General features: G+C 56.1%; 2 protein-coding genes across 2 annotated transcripts; both read right to left on the bottom strand.

Annotated features, from left to right (window-relative positions):
- Positions 1–370: 370 nt before the first annotated feature.
- ETH_00030015 (uncharacterized protein) lies at positions 371–6,192 on the bottom strand (the record flags this gene model as incomplete). Its single annotated transcript, XM_013373465.1, has 5 exons — positions 371–508; positions 673–3,617; positions 3,872–5,047; positions 5,192–6,036; positions 6,143–6,192. The coding sequence occupies 5 exons, from the start codon at positions 6,190–6,192 to the stop codon at positions 371–373; spliced, it is 5,154 nt and encodes a 1,717-aa protein (XP_013228919.1).
- A 1,732-nt stretch (positions 6,193–7,924) lies between these two features.
- ETH_00030010 (uncharacterized protein) lies at positions 7,925–20,716 on the bottom strand (the record flags this gene model as incomplete). Its single annotated transcript, XM_013373464.1, has 14 exons — positions 7,925–8,017; positions 8,135–8,212; positions 8,367–8,433; positions 8,596–8,659; positions 8,822–8,942; positions 9,163–9,250; positions 9,424–10,291; positions 10,443–11,522; positions 12,413–12,512; positions 12,647–12,817; positions 13,176–16,253; positions 16,309–17,404; positions 17,632–17,726; positions 18,485–20,716. 14 exons carry the CDS (start codon positions 20,714–20,716, stop codon positions 7,925–7,927), a joined length of 9,231 nt encoding a protein of 3,076 aa, XP_013228918.1.
- Positions 20,717–20,772: the final 56 nt, after the last annotated feature.

Genomic DNA, 20,772 nt, shown 5'->3' with positions numbered 1-20,772 from the left:
GCTCCAGAACCTGTTGCCGCGACAGCCGCAGCAGCAGGTGCAGTGGTGCTGTGGCTGCAGCTGTTCGTTCTGAACACTCGTTGTTCCTCCACACGACAGGCACCGCCGATAGAGTGTATTTCATGTTTTGCGCAGATGCTGCAAAACCAGGTACGTACACGCGGCGGTTCGGCAGCTGCACATGCCGCTCCTGGGCTCAGGACTGAGGTCCACGTGCACCGCTTTTCGTATTTGCATAGTATATACCAACAGCCATTCCTTCATTGTGTAGATGTAAGGTAGGGCCTAATCCTGGAAATTTCGCACAGCAGAAGCAGGCGTAGCACACGAGCTGGTGTTGCAGCATCTCTCAAAATTGCAGCTGCTGCTGTTACTGCGCTGGTTTCTTCTTAAGCTCGGCCAGCGTAGCCGGAAGGAGAAGCAAACCGCTGAACACCGCGAAGACGCACAATACCCCAAACAGCACATCCCAGCCGTAGGCATCCGACACGGCAGCAGTCAAGTTCCCCTGCAGCACAAAAGCAGACGGCGCCTCAAAAAGTAGCGTGCACATATGATGAGGCAGCAGCAGCACTGGTACCGGAAAGAAATTTTCTTTGCACTCAAACAACTGCTTAGTTGCACGGCCTGTTCATATTTTCTCTATGCTACCGCACAGCAGTAACGCATTACCTGGAGCAGTGCCCCAACCGCCCCCATCGCATTGATGAGTGCTGCAGTGGAGGGAACAGCAGCGGGTGGTAGGCCTCTCAGATCTGCGATTTCTTGTGCTGCAGATGCACCAAGTATGGAGTCCGGCGCGGCAACACAAAAGCCAACTAGTAGCATACACAGTAGTAGCACCTGCACCTGTTGTTTCTCCGCTGCGGCTGTTGCTGCTGTTGCTGCTGCTGCTGAGTAAACTGCAGCAGATAATTGTTCCGCGTGCTGCTGCTGCAGCAAACGCAAGTCCTCCTGCTGCTGTAACTCTAGCCGCAGCAGCGTCAGTGCCCACTGATCATCTCCCTCCACCTCAGCTGCTACTTCTGCAGCTTCGGCTTCGGCAGCTGCAGCACCAGCTGCTGCCGCTTCCCCGCGGTCCTCTGTGCTCTGGTCTTTTTCAACCTGCTGTTCCTGCTGCCTCACCGCCTGAAGAGATACTTCGCCTTGCGTATCTAACGAGCTCTTTGCTGCTGCCGCTGCTGCAACTGTCTCAGCAAGTTTTCGTGGCAAGGCCGCTGCTTGGTGTTGTGGCTGCACTTGCTGGCTCTGTATTCCTTGCTGCAGCCAGGGCTCTTGTAGTTGGTGTAGCGATGCCCGGTCCTCCTGCCGCTGCGCTGGGGACGCCTGCTCATGCTGCTGGAGTTGAGGCTCTTGCCGTTGCAACTGTGTTTGTGGCTGTTGTTTCTGCACCGAGGGTTGCTGATTCCTTTTCTGGTATGACTGCTGCACTTCTGGTTGCTGCTGCGACGGCTGCTGCAACGGCTGTGCCAGGGGTTGCTGTTGCTGTGGCACACGGTCAAGCGCTAGTGGTTCTCGCTGCTGTCGAATCAAAGCTTGTTGCGGCTGCTCTTGCTGCAGTGGCTGCTGTGGCATCTGTTGCTGCTGCTCCGGCTCTGTATGCGGTTGCACTAGCGGCCGCTGTTGCTGCATTTGCGGTATTTGCTGCGAAGCTGGTCGCTGCTGCGGTAACTGCTGGTCGACCTGTGGCTGTGGCTGCTGCGGCTGTTGCAACTGTTGCTGGGGCTGTATGGACTCTTCTTGAGGTTGCTGGAGTGTTTGGGCCGGCAACTGCTGCAGCTGTGGTGGCTGGGGCTGCTGTATGGATTGCAGCGGAGGTGGCTGTTGCTGCTCTGGCTGCTGCAGTTGCGGCTGTTGCTGCTGAATTGAATTTTGCAGTACTTCCTGTTGCTTCAGTGGCTGCAACTGCTGTTCCTGTCGCTGTTGCTGCTGGTGCATTATTTGTTGAGGCAGCGGCTCCTGTTGCTGCAGCGGCTGGGGCTGCTGGAAGAGCTGTAGCTGCGGTGGCTGCTGCTGCTGTAGTGGCTGCAGCTCCTGCAGTGAATGCTGCTGCAGCGGATCCTGCAAGTGCAATGACTGCGACTGCTGCAGTAGCTGTGGCTGCTGGAGTGGTTGTTGCTGCTGTAATGGCTGCTGCTGCTGCTGCGGTAGTTGCTGCTGCTGTAATGGCTGAGGCTGTTGCAGTGGCTGCCGTTGCTGCAGCGGTAGTTGCAGCTGCTGTAGTGGCTGCAGCTGCTGCAGTGGCTGCTGTTGTTGGAGCGGTGGTTGATGCTGCTGTAATGGTTGCTGGCCTCGCATTGGCTGCTGTTGCTGCAGTGGCGGCTGCAGCTGCTGTAGTGGCTGCAGCTGCTGCAGTGGCTGCGGCTGCTGCAGCGGCAATTGCTGCTGCTGAAGTGGCTGCGACTGCTGCGACGGTAGTTGCTGCTCCTGCAGTGGTTGCAGCCGCTGCAGGGGTAGTTGCGGCTGTAGTGACTGTGGCTGCTGCAGTGGATGAGACTGCTGCGGCGGTACTTGCTGCTGCAGTGGCTGCCCCTGTTGTATTGGCTGCGCCTGCTGCAGCGGTAGCTCCTGCTGTGGTAGCCGCGGCGGCTGCAGCGGCAGTTGCTGCTGGGGCGGTTGCGGCTGCTGTAGTGGCTGCGGTTGCTGTAGCAGTACTTGCTGTTGTGGTGGCTGCAGTTGATGTAGTGGCTGCGACTGCTGCAGCAGCGGCAATTGCTGCAGCTGTGGTGGCAGCGGCTGCTGCAGCTGCTGCCGCAGGGACTGTTGCTGCTGCAGTGGCTGCTGTTGCAGTGGCTGCCGTTGCAGTGGCTGCCGTTGCAGTGGCTGCTGTTGCAGTGGCTGCTGTTGCAGTGGCTGCTGTTGCAGTGGCTGCTGTTGCAGTGGCTGCTGTTGCAGTGGCTGCTGCTGATGCAGTACCTGCTGCTGCAGCAGTTCCTGCTGCTGCAGTGGCCTCTGCTCTTGTTGCTGCCTTACTTGCTGCTGCGGTTGTTGCTGCAGCGGCAGCTGCTGGTGCTGCGACTGTTGTTGCTGCATTGGCTGCTGTTGCAATGGCTGCTGCAGGGGCTGCTGCTGCGATAGCTGTTGCTGCTGCAATGACTGCTGCTGCGGTGATTCCCCCTGCTGCTGTGGCCGCTGCTGCTGCGACTGCTCCTGAAGAGGTAATTGCTGCTGCTGCGGTGGTTCTTGCTTCAGCGGCTGCCGCTGCATCGACTGACCCGCTAGCAGTTGCTGCTGCTGTGGCTGCTCAGCCTCCTCCAGCTTGACCGCTTGTTCCTGTTCTTGCTGCATTTCCTCTTTCTGCTGTTGTTGCACATCTTGCTGCCATTGGTGTGCCTCATGCTGCTTCTTCTGCAATTCCTGCTCAAGGACCTGCACCCTATCGAGTGTCTGCTGCAGCTGAAGCGGCAGCTGCTGTTTCGCACGTTTGTGCTGCTGTTCTAGCAGCAGCAAAGCTTGCTGCTGCAGCTGTTTCAACTGCTGCAAGGAGGCTTCCTGCTGCTGTTGCTGCTCATGGTGTTGTTCTCTCAGCAGTTGCTGCTGCTGGCAAGACAGCGCCAGCAGCAGCAAACAAAACCCCGTGGCTAAACTCATGCTAGCAGCGCACGTGAGCCTCTTCCCTGAAGCAGCAGCATCACGGGAAGCAGACAGTGAAGTGCGGACACAAATTAGAGAGGTGCTGCCATAAAATGAACAGTCCTAGCACCTTGCAGCTGCAGTGGTGGGAAGAAGCTGCAAAAAATGGGAGTCCACGCAGCAACAGCATGCGGCAGCCGCTAGCAGCAGCACAAAAGCAATTGTAGCAGCCGCTGTAACGTAAGAAGCAGCACGAACAACCAACAAGATCAGCAGCAGCAACAGCAGCATGACGTACCTGCGCATAGCCTGTCTGCAGCAAATCCCGCAATGACGGCACCAAGCATGCCACCAACGTCAAAGGGAATAGATGCAGCAGCAGCAGCAGCAGCAGACATCTGGACCTGCTTGGCAAGGAAGAAAGGCAGCCACAGCAGCAAGCTGTAGCGAATCAACTTAATGAAGAAATAGGCAGCACCACACAGACAGATAAGATAGCCAGCGCCTTTGTAGCCCACGTTGGCTTCGTCGCGTTTCTTGCTGCTGCTACCGCGACGCAAGCTGCAGCTGCTGCCGTTGCTTTTGAGAGTGATGCAACTGCTGCTGCTGCGCAGATCCGGCAGTCGACGTGGCTGGCTCTTGCTGCTGCTGAGGGATGAGACCGAGAACAGCTGCAGCAGCTGGCGCATCTGATGCGCAGCTGCTGCTGCTGCTTCGCTTCCGCGGGAAACACGGCGCTCCCAAGGAATTGGTACTACTTCAGCTTCAGCTGCTGCCGGTCCACATCTTGGTGCTGCTTCTGCTCGGAGAGACGGAAGCAAGATGCTCCTGCTGCGGCTCATTGCTGCCGCCGTTGGTTGTCCAGCAGCAACTCCAGCAGCCCAAGGTGCTGCCACTGACGAACTGAAGGTCATTACCGCTGGGGAATGGTAGCTATTAAAAGGGCTGCTTGTGAGACTGCCACTTGGACTGTTGCTGCTGCAGTAACTGTTGCTACTACTGCTGCTGCTGCTGCATGCATCTGCACAACTTGCCAGCTCAGCGCATCGAGCAGTGCTGGTTGTGCTGCCACTACTATCGCCGGTTCCTCCTGTTTGGCTGCATGCACTTTCTTGAGGCTGGAAGCTGACGAGGCATTCGGGTGAGTGTAGGTGCTGCTGGAGCAGCAGTAACTTATGCTTCTGCTGCTGATGCAAGCGCAGATGCCGCAAGTCCCCCTGCTGTTCGTCCTGGTAGTCTTCCTGCTCCTGTTGGGAACCTGAGCTCTCCTTCGCTGCCGCCAAATCCTCGAGGCCTTGCTCATCTTCTCGCTGCTGCTGCAATTGCCGTCGCATAGCTTTCTTGCTGCTCCATGGCAGAAGATACAGCAGCAACACCGACGTAACTGCTGCTGTTGCAGCAGCAAAAAAGAAGACTTGCCTCCATCCAAATGCTGCTTCGACTACTGCAGCAACGGCGGTCGCCGCCATAGCTCCTGCAGCAGCAACGCCCATAAACAAGACCACCAACTCTAAGAGCAAGTGAATGCCCCCACACTCGCACTCGCACCAGCAGCACGGGGCACAATATTAGCACAAAGATGCAGCACCAGCAAGAGCAGCAGAAGCAACTGCCATACCTGTTTGCTGGGAAGTGGTCCACAAACCAAGAGCAGCCCCTCTGTTCTCCGGGGTAACAGCAGCAGAGACGTACTGCAGGAGCAGCGGGAAAAGGGGAGCGTGAACAAGCCCATTGAATCCCCATAGCAGCAACAACAGAAGTCCGCTACTGCTGCAACCAAAAGCTGCTGTCGCTGCTGCAGACAGCATGAAGCATGCCGCCGTTAGAGCGGCAAACTTCCTGTGCGGCACTGCAGCAAGCAGCAGCGGCAGCAGCAGCTGCCCTGCTGCGTAACATCCTAGAAAAGCGGTGTCAATGCAACCTAATGTCTGCGACGAGAGACCAACCGAAGCATTGAGAGCCCCCTTGACCACACTAAAGGGCTTTCGAGTGCTGTAAAGAGATGCGTAGGCCAAGTAGGTGACAACAAACACGGACAGGCCGTCAGCAGGTACAGGCAACCAACGCAGCAAACAACACCCGTTCTGCTGCTGCTTTTTCAGGGTCAACTGCTGCAGGGATTGCTGCTGCTGCAGTGGGCTGGACTTGCCTGAGGAAACCCCAGCTAGTAGCTGCTGCTTTTCGTGTCGCAACCGCTGCCGACGATCGGATGGCCACAGAGTCTCCGTTGCTTCAGAGTCTGTGCTCTGCTGCTGCTGGTGATCCTGCTGCAGCTCATTACCACAAAATCGATTTATAAGCTTGCTGCTGTTGCAAGCTTCAAGCGAAAATGCGGCCTCCCCGCTGAATTTGCTGACAAAGCTGTCATTGCTGCTACTACGGACGCTGCTGCAGCTGCTGCTGCAGCTGCTTCTGCTATAGCTGCTGCCGTTGCGAATAACACGGCGTCTATTCACCCTTCCTCTGCAGCAAAAGCATACCCAGCAAGATACAGATTTTGGCTCGTCAAAGCTTAGGCAACTGGCTAACACTATGCTCCTGTTGCTACTGCTGCTGCTGCTGTACTTACCGCTGACGCTGTGGAAGGGAGCGGCTCGTTGCTTCGCCAAGCGGAATCATCTCAGCACTAGAAAGCAGCTGCAACGAGAGGCGCCAGAGCGCCTAGGAAACAGCTGCTGGTGCTGCTGCTACTCCCACCGAACACCGTTGCATGAGGGAGCGCCACTGTGTCTCAGATTTGCATGTCAGCATTCTGCTGCAGGGACAAGCCGGATTGTCAGCCTCCTAGCTTTTTCCTCAACTGTTCAAGCTTTCATTTTTCCTGTTGCTGGGGCATCGGCCATTGCAGTCGCTGCCGCTGACCTGGCGGCGCCAGGAAGTGCTGCTGATTTCTGCCGCTGATGTTCGTTAAGAGTTAACGAATGAAACCGCGTCCTTCACATATATCGTTACGCTGTTTTCGCCAATCCGGTTTTGCCAAAAGCTTGAGCAACAGCCAAATAGCATCAGTCACAAGCGCCACCAGAAGCCTCTGCTGCTGCTCTTGGTGCATGCAACAACAGCCGCTACAGCTCCAACAGTAGAACCATTTACCAGTGCATTTCGGCATTACAGGCACCTAGTTTAAGTATTCATGATTGGGGAGGCAGTGAGCTTGCTCCCAGCCAAGGCAGAGCGCGCTGGCGGTAACAGCCGCGGAGGCAGCCGCTTGGACCTTAGAGGGGAACTGAAACTGAACGTAGTGTACTCAAAAGTAAATCGCGAACTGAAAATCCTTGTAGTAAACTCGTGATGTGTTGTTCTGAGCTTGGCAGCCGCTGCAACTATTGTTGACACCGCGCGATCCCGTCGCTGAAGCAGCCGAAGTTACTACCAAGGCTGTCATTGTGCTAAAGTAATCACCGAAGTAACTGCCGTAGCAACTACAATTGCTCCTACCGTTACTGCCACGGTCTCGCTGTGGCTAGCACTGACGCCACTGTTAACTGAACCACTAAGGCTGCAGCTGGTTCTAAAGCAGTAACTTTTTACATTGCTGCTTCTGTGGTCGCCTCGCCATGTCTTCCTTCGCCGCCGCAGACATACTCATGTACTAAACCAGACTTTGAGGTCCTTCAGTAAGTCTTCTATTGGCTAGAGTTCGTCGAGCCACCCCAGGTGCAGGTGCAAACCTGCAAACCCTCTAAGCTATCTGAAGCCCTGGGTGCACTAAGGGAGAGGGGAAGAGGGCAACTGCTGAAAAGGCTACCGATTAGCAAGTACTAACTGGCATCTCCGACTTCGATAAATAACGAAAATAACGAAAACGCTTGGCAACGCCTGCATGAAACCCCCACACGCTACCACTGCTACGTCTGCTGCCGATGATACAGTTCTCCCACGCCTGTTCAGAAGCTTCTTTCCGCCCCTGCTTTCACCGTCTCTGCGGCCAATTCAAAACTTATATTTCGATAACACAGTTACAGTACTGAGCTGCAGCCAAAAGTTTGAAATTGTTGCAACAGGCCTTCCTTGTACTGAAAAAGAAGCGACCATCGATTTGGTTTCAACGCTTCAAAGTGGGAATTGGGACAAACAGTAAGTCAAAAAAATCAAAAGATCATTAAAAAAATCAACCAACAAAGGGACGCCATAATCATACACCTGCGCGATTCCGGGACTCCACGAATAGCAATTCTGCACGCGGTAACCGCGGTATCAAAAACTGCCGCTGCAATTTGCCGGCAAGAGAATCCCTTTGCCGCTGCTGCTGGTGTAGCCGGAGTACTACCACGTCAGTCACAAGGGATGCCAAAATCTTTGTTAATGCAGCCAAAAACACTGCTGTCATTGCTGCCCCAGTCTGCTGCAGCTAGCGTAGCTGGCGGTACAGCTGCTGGCGCCGGGCCTGTTCATATTGCTCAGCCAGCGCCGTGGGAATAGCCGCGCCCGGCCTCAACTCCGCCTGCAACATCAGCTGAAACTATGTCATCAAAGTTAACACCATCAATAACAAAAGAAGTACAAAATACAAATGCAACCGACGAACACTACACCGTCGATGCTACCGTAGCGGACTAACCTTGACCACGTCGTTCTCCCTGATGTCATAGTCCAGCGGGCATTTGCTCAAATTTATTTGCACGGTATACTGTTCCCGCTGCAACACAAAAAGGGGTAAGAACAATAAAGCTGCAGACGACGCAATGTGCCGGCCATGCGCTACTATACAAGCCGTTCTCCTCGCTACATCCCGACACCAGCAGCAACTGCAACGTATCCAGCATGGGCACTGCTCGCACTAGGCAACGTACTGAATAGAAGAGCAGTAAGTCTCCCTCATCGACGCCTACATTCCTGCTATAGCTCTCAGATAGACGGCTGTACAAACATGGACCACAGAAGGGAGCACCAGAAGAGGTAGGGTATCTTGGGGGGTAAGCTGGCTAGTTTCTTAAACTTTTTGAGCCGCTGGGCCACAAACACCGCCCACAGCTATACGTCCATACAAATGCGCCTATACATAAGTGGCTCAGGACTTACGAGAAGGGCGTCATCATGCTTGCATTAAAACGAAGACGCGGAAGATATGGTGCTTCCTCAGAGCCTTCAAATCACAAACAGTCAGCCTTCAACCCTCAAGCGTGACCCCTTAACATCCGTGTCCGAGATTTAAAATATAAACCGTGAATAATCCCTCCATTACAATCTCTGGCCCTACAAGTTATGGCCACTCAACGCGTTGCCAAAAAGCCCTGGCCTCACCTACCTTCAATAAAAAGCGATATCCAAACCTTCTGGGCATACTGTAGAGATGGCCTGGACTCAGCATAGAGCTGCAGCTGACCCCGCTGCATACCATAATCCAAGGGACTCAAATCCGGCAAGAGCTGAGAGAGCATACACGAACTCTCTAATAACAAATTACTGAGCTCCATACCTCTTAACAGCCAAATGCACGCTATTACTGGCCCATTCTGATAACTTCGACCCGGCTGCGAGCAGTGCAAACACCGTTTTCTATTTGCTAAGAACCCTAAGGACGCCTCGGCGCTAGGTGAACCCATAGCTCATATAAATGGACAATGAGCCTGCGGACAACGCACTTACTCTCGTGACGATCTTTCGCTTGACCCACAAAAACTCTACAACGTCGTCACGCAGGCCGGCCTGGTCCTTGTAGTACCTCATCAGCTTCCTGCATGGGAAATGGCACTCTTGAGCCATTCTTTATGTCCTCCTCATTAACCGTTATTCCCACTGAAGAGCAAGCTTGCCTCTTCAGCTACTAGCCTTGACATCGCCAGCACATGCATGTTGGCACGTTACTGTTCAGCCCGCTCTATATCTATGCACTGCGTATCTACTGACCTGAATGGCACAGCTAGTGGCATCCGATAAGTGAGGGGATTTGGTGTAAGGCCGTGTACGTAAACATCGAGCTGAGCCATATGCCCTGCAAAAGCTGCTGCAGCTGCTGCCGCTGCTATGTCTGGAGGTAGACTCCTTCCGTCCAACGAAGGACCAAGTAATCCCCCAACCAATCCTCGATCATCCCACATTCGTATCCCTGCAGGCACATCACCTGCTATTCCCGCGCCAGCAGTGGCAACAGCACTGTGAAAAGCATCACGAGCTGCTGCTGCTGCGGCTTGCCGCTGAGTCTCGCTTGCCGGCGTTCTATAACCGCTTGGGGACGGAGAAGCTTCTTCTGTTGCTGCAGGGCTGCTCGGCTGCTGCTGTTGCTGCCGCCGTTGCTGCTGCTGCTGTTCCGGCTCCTGCTGTTGATGCTGCTGCTGCAACCGCTGCTGCAGCGATGATGGCGTGACCCGGGCACGCCTTTGACCCGTCACTAGAAACTGTTGGTAAAGAAAATGTGGCCTGGCATCCGCCGCTCCCGACGGTTGTTCTGCCTGACGCGCCAGACCAGGCGCTTCCTCCTCCTGCCCCTGTTGCCGCCGTCGCTGCAGATGCTGCTCAGGTTGTGGCTGCTGCTGTGAATTCTGCTCCTGCTGATCTGGCGCTGTCGCTGCCTCCCTTGGCAGGGCAGGGGCGCTCGGCTGCAGCTGCTGCTGGAGTTGCTCTTGCAAGTGCTGCTGTAGCAGCTGCTGGAGCTGAATATGTTGCTGGGCGAATTCAGCCTGTTGCTGCTCATCATGAAACGGGTTTTGCTGATGTGGCTCGTGATTCATCATATGGTGCGCCTCCAAAACTTCCAATAGCAACAGTGTTTGCAGCGCTGCAGGGAAATACACGAATTGCAGCACCGCAGTCTACGCATGTGTAACGCAAACCCAAAAACATACAGTAAAATGACGCTAAATAAACACCCTGACGCGCCAACGGCGATACAACAAAAAAGAGGGCAGACAACTAAATAGCCACCTCACCATGAGAACCTCCGACTTCACTTATCCGCCTGAGGAGTGGTAGCAGAAAATTTGTTGCCGTGGCGCCTGCAGCGGCTGCGGCAGCTGCCGCCAAGGGTGAACCTGCCGCAGCTGTATCGGGCGCATACAGGGACGCTAGCCTGGGAAGTAAGAGAGAGGCGCGCAAACGGTCCATAAACATGTGGTGCGGCACCGGCACCTCTGCTTGTTGTACACCGCGCTGTTGTATTTGTTGCTGAGCCACCGGCATCTGTTCATGCACCAACGGCGAGGCCTGCGGCTGCGCGTCCGTTGGCTCTTGCTGCTGCTGCTGCTGCTCCTGCCGAGAATGCTGACGCTGCTGCATTTCGCTGTGTGAAGCAACGACAGGCAACGGCAGTACTTCCTGCTGTCGCTGCAACCCTGGCTCGCGCGCTGACATGACACTACTCCTAACTGACTCTTGCTGTTGCTGCTGCGGCTGAGGTGGTTGCTCCTGCTGCAAAAGGTACTGCAGCTGCTGAAGTTGCCGCTGCTGTGCTGGGTTTATCTGCTGCTGAGGCTGCGCCGGGATTTGTGTCCAGCTTCCCAGCTGGTGAGGAGTGCTGCCCTGGCCTACCTGCTCCTGCTGCTGCCGGTAACCCTGGTGCTGGTGATACTGTTGCTGGTGCTGCCACTGAAGGTGCTGCTGCCGTGCTAGATGCTCTTGTTGCCACGGTTGTTGTTGGTGCTCGATATGACTGGGTTGTCCTTGCTGGCGTCGACTCTCCCCAACTTCATGATAGTCGTGCTGCCGTTGCACGACCGGCTGCTGCTGCTGTTGCTGCTGCTCGTGCTGTTGTTGCTGGTGTCCCCGTTGTTGCCCCTGTTGCTGTCGCTCGTTCTGCTCCCTCCGCAAATGTTGCTGCAACTGCACGTATCGTTCGCTTTGGGGCAGCTCTTCCTCTTGCCCATGCCTTTGCTGCACGTTAGATAGGCGTTGCAACTGCTCATCGTTCGGAGGAGGCTGCGGGGAATGGTGTTCCCCTCCCGGGTAAGTGGGCGCCGAAGGGGGGCTCGGCTGCTGCTCTTCACTCAATATAACCACTTCTGGCTTTCTCCCTGCATCAGCAAAAGCAAGAAAGATGCACGCGAAGAGGCCAGCAATTCGACACAATGCGGCTGGTGTCTGTTACAGCAGCATGGACACTAACCAGGCAAATTCCAGAGACCGCTAAACACACGTTGTAGAAAGCAGCGGCAAGAACAGATATGCCGAGAAAATAGAACAAATGATGTTGTCTCGAGCAAGATATTAGCCACAGCGAGGAGAACTACAAAGACGCAAAAGCGTGAAGACACAGGCATAAACACAGGAATAAGGCATACGAAAAAAGAAAGCAATACACCAAAGCATTAAAGTATAAAAATACAAAACATTCCATAATACAGACGAAGAGAATTGTGAAGGGAAAAGGTGGCATAATGGGAACCATGTAAACCGATGCCGACACGTGAAGACATACAAGCTGAGGCAACACCAAAAACGAGGGTATGCAGATAATGAAAGCAGGAACCAATACAGATAGCACACAAAACACACTGGTGCGGACCATATCCCAAGATAAAGTGGAGCAAACAAGGAATGGCCAGACGGCAACAGGAAACGGAGGCAAAAATCATGGGAACACGCGAAAAAGCCAAATAACACGATGAAACAATTACAAACCCCAGTAAAAGCACACGAGGAACTGCGGAAGGATAAAATCAAGAGGGGGAGCAAGCGCGTTCGCAGAGGAGTAAAAGGGATCGGAAAAACAAGGAGAAAATTGACGCGACAGAGCCCGCCGGCAAAATGATGCGGAAGTGAGGGCATCGCAAAAAGGATAAGTATACGCCCGCAAGGTCGCGCGAAGTGTGGAGAAACTCAATAACCAGCCAACAGAATGAAAGGAGGAGAAGAACGCTGAAGTCTGACAGCCATGCTGCACCGTGTTCGATGCTGGTCTCACCAAAGGCTCTCGACACTGACTTGGCCAAATTCGAATAAGCAGCGATCGAAAACGTAAATTTCCGCGCCTCTTCGCTCACTGCCGCTACAAACTGAATAGCCTACAGACGCAACAGCAGTAGCACTAACAGCAGCTGTCACAACAAGCACTACAATAGATGAATTGCCAACAGCTTACTGCTACAATAGTAACGAGCACAATTGGCTTCCCAGTCGGGTTCAATGCGAGCCTCACTAGTGGCGACACGGAACCTGGTACGGTGATTAGGCTGCAGTCAATCTCTCTGGCCAGTTGCAGTAGTGGAAGGTAGCTTGCTAGGCGTGGCAGCTCCAGATCCTCCTCCCGTAACCGCAAAATACTCGTGTAGCGATGCAAAACCGCCGCACTGCAGTGCGCCCGGCAGACCTGAAGAAGACAGACGGAAAAGAATGGGTTCAAAAAGCTACAGATGGACGTGTAACCAGTGGTGCATGTGAACGACTTCGACAGAGAATAGCTTTGAAAGAACAAACAATATGAGGCCTCCATGGAGGATGGCCAAGATTTTGAGGGCCCACGATGTTACGTCCCCCAATCAGTTTATACAAAGAACCCAACTTGCTGACAGCAAGCACCCGCCACAGCCCCCACACGGGGCACGTACGCATACCCGCACGGAAGCACACAAGACAAACTGACACTAAAAGTGAGCAGCACACATGAAGCGAAAAAACGCATTCCTGCGACTGCTGCTGCTGCGACGCTGCACCTGCTGCGTGCTTACCTGTCTAAAAACGAAGAAGTCTGGCAGCGTCAAGAAGCAACAAATTTCTCCCAATAGAGCCGCAGACAAACCTAATCGCTTAGATCCCTGTTGCTGCTGCTCCTGCTGCCTCCCCGTCAAGTGTTGCTGTCCGCTGGGCGCTTCTGAACCCAAGCAGTTTAGCATGGCCTCTCGTGTATCTGTGAAGGTTAAGAGTGGTTTCTGTCGCAGCAGTGGGACATGAACATATCTCCTGCATAGGGGAATGACCACAGTGTGCTGCTGCTGTTGCACCAGCCGATGCTGCTCTCCTTGTTCCTGCTGCTGCACTGGAAAAGACGAGAGACCGCACTCACGCTTGCTGCCACCACAAGCATGCGGCCACGGTAGATGATGCTGTTGCTCACGTTGCGATTGCCCCTGCTGGCGCATGTCCCCTTCTTTCTTTTCCTGCACCTCGTCTTGAAGGACCTGCCCGCCCTCCCTGTTGCGGTGTGTCTTTGGTCTGCTGCCACTGCATAATCCGTTGCCTGTCGTGGAGGCTGGAGACGGCGGGGTTTCTCGAGAGTTTGTTGTGGCTGTATTAGTGCCGTTGTTATTGCTGCTGCCGCTGCTGCTGCTGAGCTCCGCTGCCGCAGCAAGTACTGCAGCAGCAAGCCGCTTCCGCGCTGCCAGTGCTGCTGGAGGGAATGCCAGCGGCGACGGAGGCTCAGGAGTTGACAGACACTTCGACTGGGGAGGAGGCGGAGCTGTCCTGTGAGTTTTCCTGGTCCCCCCTGCCGGTGCACTACCCAGTGGAGAATCCTGGTCCTCTGGGCTGCCTCGACCCTGTCCTGCAGCTGCCGTGGCCACCACTGCCGTTGTCATCCTAGTTTGTTGGTGCTGCGCCCGGGGCCGCAATGGCAGCACTAAAGACGACGGGAGACATCCCTGCGCTGGCGCCGCTGCTTTTGCGGTTGCCCTCCCCTTGGGTGAGGGACCGCCGGGTTCCATCGTAATGGAGAAGGGGCTAGTATCACTGTCGCTGCATGCTGTGCAGCTGCTACTGCTGCTCCATATGCTCGGGCTCATCTCGTTTTGCTGCTCCGCGCTGCTGTTGCTGCTGTGGCTGCTGCACCTATGGCTACTCGTGCGCCTGCGACGACCCCTGCCGCCTGCTTCTTGTCGCGGCCATCGTTGCATCCTTCGCGGGTGCGTGCGGGGAAGAGACGGTTCATGGAGGTGCTGCTGTTGCTGCTGCTGTTCTACGGGAGGGTAACTGCTACGGTCAGACATATCAAGAAGCAGGGGAGAAGAAACCAACTCCTTGACCATCTGCTGCTGCTCCTGCATGTGGTGCAGCAGGTGCTGTAACACTCGTTGCAGCTTTTGCTGCTGCTCTTCGCAGTCCTCTTGGTCGTCAGCCGAAGCAATAGGCAATATCTGGGTCCCGTTTGAGTCAAGAGGTTGTTGCTGGCATTGCTGCTGTGGTGGGTTCAGTTGTTGCTGCCGAGAAAGTAACGACAGCGAAGTGACAGGCAGCAATTTGAAAGACTCCATGCAGAAAACGTTGATACGCTGCTGCTGGAGAAGTGCAGCAGCAGCAGCGAACCCCGACTGGACATCCCCAAAAATATCCAAAGGCGGTGCACGCCGCCTCCCTGCTCCGCCAATGGAACCGAGAGCGGCAGGAGCTCCATCGGGATCCTCAGAAGCATCAACGGGAGGCGCAGCAGCAGCCGCCAGCGCAGCAGCTGTAAGCACGGGACGGAAGATCGCGACGCCTGGGATGCCTGCCGTGATCATCCCTTCTACTGCTGATTCTGCAGACCCATTAGGAACAAACGGACGTCCCCCTGCAGCTGCTGCGGCTGCAATAGCCGCTGCTGCTGCAGCCCCTGCACCACGGCCTCTAATCCCCAAAGCATCTGCCGTGGCTTGCATCAGCCTCTGTTGCTGCCGTAGCTGCAACTGTAACTCTGCAGGAAGCAAGATGTTAGTTGGCGCATACACACAAACGCATGACCCCCAAAACTCGCTCTGCATGTACTGGTGTAGCAGCTGTTGCTGCTGCTGCCTCAAGACAAGTGCAATAGCCTCGTGCAGTGTTCTCGGCTCCTCTTGATCCAACATGTGGTTGTGGTGCTGTACCAGTTGTTGTTGTTGCACCACGGCCTGTAAAAAACGCCTGCGTTGCTGCTCTCCCCGAGCACCAAGCCCTTGCTGCTGGTGGAATTCCTCATGCTGGTGGCGCTGGTAGAGTTCACGACGGCGCTGCTGCGGCTGAACCTCATGGACTGGCTGCAGCTGCCCTTGGGACATCTGAACATGCTGTTGCCGGTGCTGCTGTTGCTGCAGACGCAGTAACACAGCCAAGCGCTTCTGCACCCGCGACCCTTCAGTCTCTCGTGTAAAGTGAATTTGGACGCTTACAGGGAATGGCGGGCCGAAGCCAACCAACACCTTGACGCCACTGCTACAGCCAGCCCTACTGTTGCTCAAGTTAAGGGCACTACTGGCATCTGTATCGTTGCAGCAGCTCTCGATGTTGCTGCAGACACCCTCGCAGTAGCTTCCGCTGATGCCGCTGACGCAACGGTAGATGCAGCCGCAAGGGTTGAAGCAGGTAGCGTTATTGCCAGCACCACTTGACACCATCCCCCCACGTGGGTTGGAGTTACCGCGGCTACTGCTAGTATTCGCCAAGCTGTTGCTACTAATGCAACGGCCACGTAATGAAAACAAAACAGCGTGTCTGTTGGGAATAATAAAGTTCCTGCTGCGAGCTGCAGTGTCCCCCGCGACCTGCGTTGGTTCGCCTGCATCGCCCAGGCGCTGCGACGTTGCTCGCTGCGACAGCCCACGGCCTGGTGCTGCGCTGGCAACTGGATGTGCCGCGGCAACTCCAGCATCTGCAAACACCGCAGCAGCAGCAGCGTCGAGCTCTGACGACCCCACATCCGCTGCCGCTGCTGCTGCAACTCTTGCTGCTGCGCTGCCGTTGCTGCTGTTGTCCCTCCTGCAACTGCTACTGGCGCCCAAAGCCCCTGGGATCCCGGGCAGGTTGTCACTCTTCGTGACACACAGCAGCCCTTCCAGGGGTCCCCCCCTTGCACCCAGCTGCGGCGCAGCAACTGCAACCGTGGTCACTACTACTACTGCTCTCGGGGATAACCCGGAGCCACATCAAACTGCAGCCATCACAATGCATCCGCGAAGGACGCCCGACAAAGTCCCTATCTGTCATCACTGCTGCCGCAGCAGCAGCTGTGGCTGCCGTCCCTATGTCAGCAGCCAGCAAGGTCTCCTCGTCCCCCGAAGGTGTGTCCGATTCTTGATGCCGTCGCCGCTGTTGGCGTTGATTCTGCTGCTCTGATTGCTGCTGGGACAGCCGCTGCTGTTGCTGCTGTGGCTGCAGCTCTTGGTGCGATTGTTGCTGCTCCCGCCGTCGCTCTGCCGGCTGTAAATGTAGTTGCTGCTGCAACTGCTGCTGCGGCAGCAGTTGGTTACCTAGCTGCTGCAACCTTTGCTGCGGCTGTTGCTGCTGTTGTTCCTGCAGCTGCCGCTGATGTTGCTGCTGCAGCGGCTGGCGTTGATCCCCCTGCCCCTGGTGTTGTGGCTCTTCCTGCTGTTGCGTCCGTTGCGCCTGATGCCCCTGCTGATGTTGGCGTTGTCGTTGTTGCTGTAGCTCTTGGCGATCCTGCTCTTGCTGTTGCTGCTGCCTCTGCCGCCGCTGCGAACGCTGCTGCTGCAAGAAGCGCCGCAGCCTAAAAAAGCGACGCAGAGGGGGCTCATTGGACTGCAGCACAATCTGTTTCGAGCGCAGCCCGGCAGCAGCAACTGCCGCAAGCGAGTTCGCTGCTGCTCCTGCCGCTGCCTTCAGCAGCAGATGCCTCTGAGCCATCAGACTAACAACCAAGAGTCCCCTCACCGAGAAAGTGGGATAACTTTTCTCCCACGCACCAAGGGATATCAAGTTTCTGATACTGCTGCTCTCGACCGCTGCTGTGCCTGGGCCCAAAACTCGCCAACCGTTGCTGTTCCTCCTGCATAAACAGCAGCTGCCGCACCTGCACACACCACGTCCCGCCGCCGCTGTCCCGCGGCTTCGCGGCTGGACACCGGGTAGCAAGACAGGCGCCTTATCCGCAGAATCTTCATCAATCAATGCGCTCCCCGCTGCTCCTCCAGCTGCTGCGATTTCCACAGCCTCCACCAGCAGGGGTGAAGCCAAACAAATAGCCTGACCGTGGGCAACCACCACGGCTTGTCTGCGCAAATCCACATCCGCAGCAACAATGGTCGCCAAGATGATGACACCTTCGGTAGTGACACTACTGCGCAAAAGCCTTGCAACTGGCGCTCTGACTAGTAATTAAGACACCGCGGCAATCGGCGACCCAGACGCATCATGCTAGTGCGATAAGTCATACTAACGCACAAGAAAAGGCCAAAGCGCGTCACGGGTGAACCCGCGCACACAAAAATGAGAACATACTTCGATGTATCATCATGCTGACAAGGGTACTTCAGCCGGCGAGGCAAAAGGACCAGCATCAACGGCTCGAGAGACGGTTCGTTCGGTGAGGAGAGCTGCAGCGGAACAACACGACACCCACATGCCCACAAGCACAGACTGCTGCTCTTGTGTTCCTGCTGGCCCCGATGCTACCCTGCCGTTCCACCACATGTCATGCTACCGCTATACCCTTTGCTGCTGCCGAACTGTGGCCACCGCCATGCAGCATTCTGCAGTTGCCACTGCAGCTACTCACCAAGCTGCCGCAGCGCCAACACATAGAGCGGTTGCGGAGCTAGCTACAGCTACTGTCGCATCTGCTGCTTCTGCCTTTGTCCCTGCTCGCCAAGATGCCGCAGCATTTCTAATAGGCACAGTTAAGACCCTAGCTACTGCTCCCCTTCCTCCTCTGCCATTTTCATTCCACTATGCTACTCTACCAACTACCACATGCTACCCGCATGCCCTTGCCAGTCCTGACGCTTCACCTGCTGCTGCGCTCCGTTCCCGCCTGCGATGCTGCTCTAGTGGTTGTGCACATAAAAATCCCAGCTACACTACGAGCGCTACAGCTGCTTCCCACCGAGCTGCCTAAGCAATCCTACAGCTTTTGTACAAAGCACAGTGAAGCCCCTGTTGACGTTTCGTGGCGCGCACCTCTCGTCAACAAGACAACTGCCGCTGCTATCCGCCCATTGCGGCCAGTATAAAAAATAGCTCTGCTATACTCGCCACTACCACTGTTTGATAAAAAAGCTGAGACAACGTCTCCGTATGACGCAACTAGCACCCTGCTACTGCCGATGCCGACGTGAAAGTTGCAGTTGCTTACCAAGTGCGCGACGTCTTGCAAAGACATCCAATCCGATGGAGCGGACAGTGGCAGAGAGTGGTAATGCACGTAAGACACGCGCGACAGCATTAGGGGTAACGTAAGCTTGCTGTTGTTGAAGGCTTTTCCCCCAGTCCCACCACCTAGTTCTGCTGCGGCCAATCTCGCTGCTGTGGCGCAGCAACGCAACACCGCACCCTCCGACGCCGCTGACAATGCTGCAGTTCTTGCAGCTTCCGTAAGACCTGCGATTTCTGCCTGTGCTGCTGCCGTTGCAGCCGCTGCTGCCGCTGACTCCGGCATGAACCACGATCCGTTCCAGCCACCGAACTGAGTGGCAGCAGCGGCAGCTGCTGCTGTTGCTGCTGCAGCCATATCTGATGCATTGCGCGGCGGCTTCACCGCCGCAGCTGCTGGAGCACTGGAGGTGCTGCAGCTGCTACTGCTGTTGGGGGCAGCCTCAGTACTGCCCTCCTCGCGGCCATTCAGAGGGCCTGTCGCCAGGGCATCCCTAGGGCAAATGCCAGCCGTCTTTTCAGTGGCAGTAACGGCAGCTGCAACAGCGGCGGCGACTATCGCGTGTGCTGCTTCCCATTCCTCTAGTCTCCTCTGGCCAATGGCTCCCAAGGCGCAGAGCCCAGCTTCCTCAAACAAATCTGCAAGTGCCAATTTCGCCGCAAACTGTGGTAGGCCCAATAGCAGTAACAGCTGCAGAAGCTGCTGCACAGCAAAGGAATGCAGCATGCGGTACTCGCGGCAGCGGCGCAGCTGCTGCTGACGCTGGTCTACAGCTGCTGCTGCCGCTGCTGCCTCTTTCACAGGCGACAGAACAGCCACTGGGCTGTCCAACAGCAGTATATGTGGAAGGAAGCTGTCGCGCTGCTCTTGCATGCGCTCCTGCGCATGAAGACGTTGCCTCCGCCCGTGTTGCAGCCGAAGGATCCTCTCGTGGATCTGCCTGAGCAGCTCGTGCTGCTCGTACAGCAGCACATCTTCCTGTCGCCATTGCAGCAGTACCCGAATATCGGATCCGGTCATCAACAAACTGCTGTTGCTCTTTAGTCGCAACAAATTGAGCTGAAGGCGCTTCTCAGATGCGGCTGCCGCCGCAGCTGCTGCGGCCTCCACACATGCAGTTGCAGCGGATGTCAAACTGTTGACCGAGATCCGGCGACAGCCCCCGGCAAGCGAAGATCTATGTACTGCAACTGATGCCGTCTCAAATTCTACCGGTGCAGCTACTGTCTGTGTTGCTCCATCAGACCCACTGGGTCCGGCATCCACTGTGCACGTTCCCCCTTCTGCTCCCTGCACTGTTGCTCCCGCCGACCTGCTAAAGGCGCGTCCCGAGCCGTCCGTTAGATCGCCCAAAAGGTTGCCATGGCTACGGTCGCGGCCGCTGCCGCTACCAAGACCGCAGCAGCAGCCGCCGTTGCTGCCACAGTTGTGGCTGTTGCCCCCCCTGCCGCTGCCACTGCTGTTGCCGCTGCCGCCGCCACTGCCGCTGCCTCCACCGTTCTTGTGGCTGCAGCTAGGGCTATGGGTAGGGCCCCTTGCTCCCGAAGTCGAGTCTGCCGATCCCGAGGCCGTCCCCACCTCGTGGAACCCCTTTTGGCCCCCCGCTGATGCTGCCGCCGCATCGCAGTCAAAAGATGCAGCAGCAGCGCGCAGTCGCACTCCAAGGGTTGTGCAGGCGATACCTCCCGAAGCCAGTGACCTGCTTATCTCAAGGGTGCTGCTTGCTGCCGCTGCTGCTTGCAGTGGGTCGCTTTCCACGGATGAATGTGCAGCCGCTGCAATCACCGTGTGGGCCTGCTGCACTGCTCGTGCCGCAAGTCGCATACATAGCTCCGCAAACTGCTGTTGCTGTTGCCGGACGCTTTCATCCACCAAGAAGTGTCGAAGCCGTTCCACCTCGGAAGGCATTCGGGGGGTGTTTGACGGCGTCGCCCTTGTGGACCCTCCAGGTCGTGATGACGCCGCTTCCGCTGCTGCCGCTGGTGCGCAGCGTTGCGTCGCTTGCGTGGAGCAAGGCGACAGAAAAGGCTGAGATAATCGAGTTCCTCCGGTAGTTGAGTCCCCCTGCTGCCGACCATTTGCCGTAGCCGCGGCAGCAGTTGCAGTTGCAGGAATCCCCGTTGCAACTCTCTCCTCCTCACGTGGCGGTTCTCCTGCAGCACTTCCTGCTTCTCCTGATGCAGCAGATGCTGCGGAACCCCCTATACCTTCCATTGGCTAAAAGGACGGCGCATTGCACCGCCGGCACGGCCCGTCGCAGCAGTTGCTGC

Source organism: Eimeria tenella, genomic scaffold, assembly GCF_000499545.2.
Source record: "Eimeria tenella Houghton genomic scaffold, Eth_scaff15, whole genome shotgun sequence".
Taxonomy (NCBI): Eukaryota; Apicomplexa; class Conoidasida; order Eucoccidiorida; family Eimeriidae; genus Eimeria; species Eimeria tenella.
The sequence above is the reverse complement of the archived record's forward strand: the minus strand, read 5'-3'. Positions and strand labels throughout refer to the sequence as shown.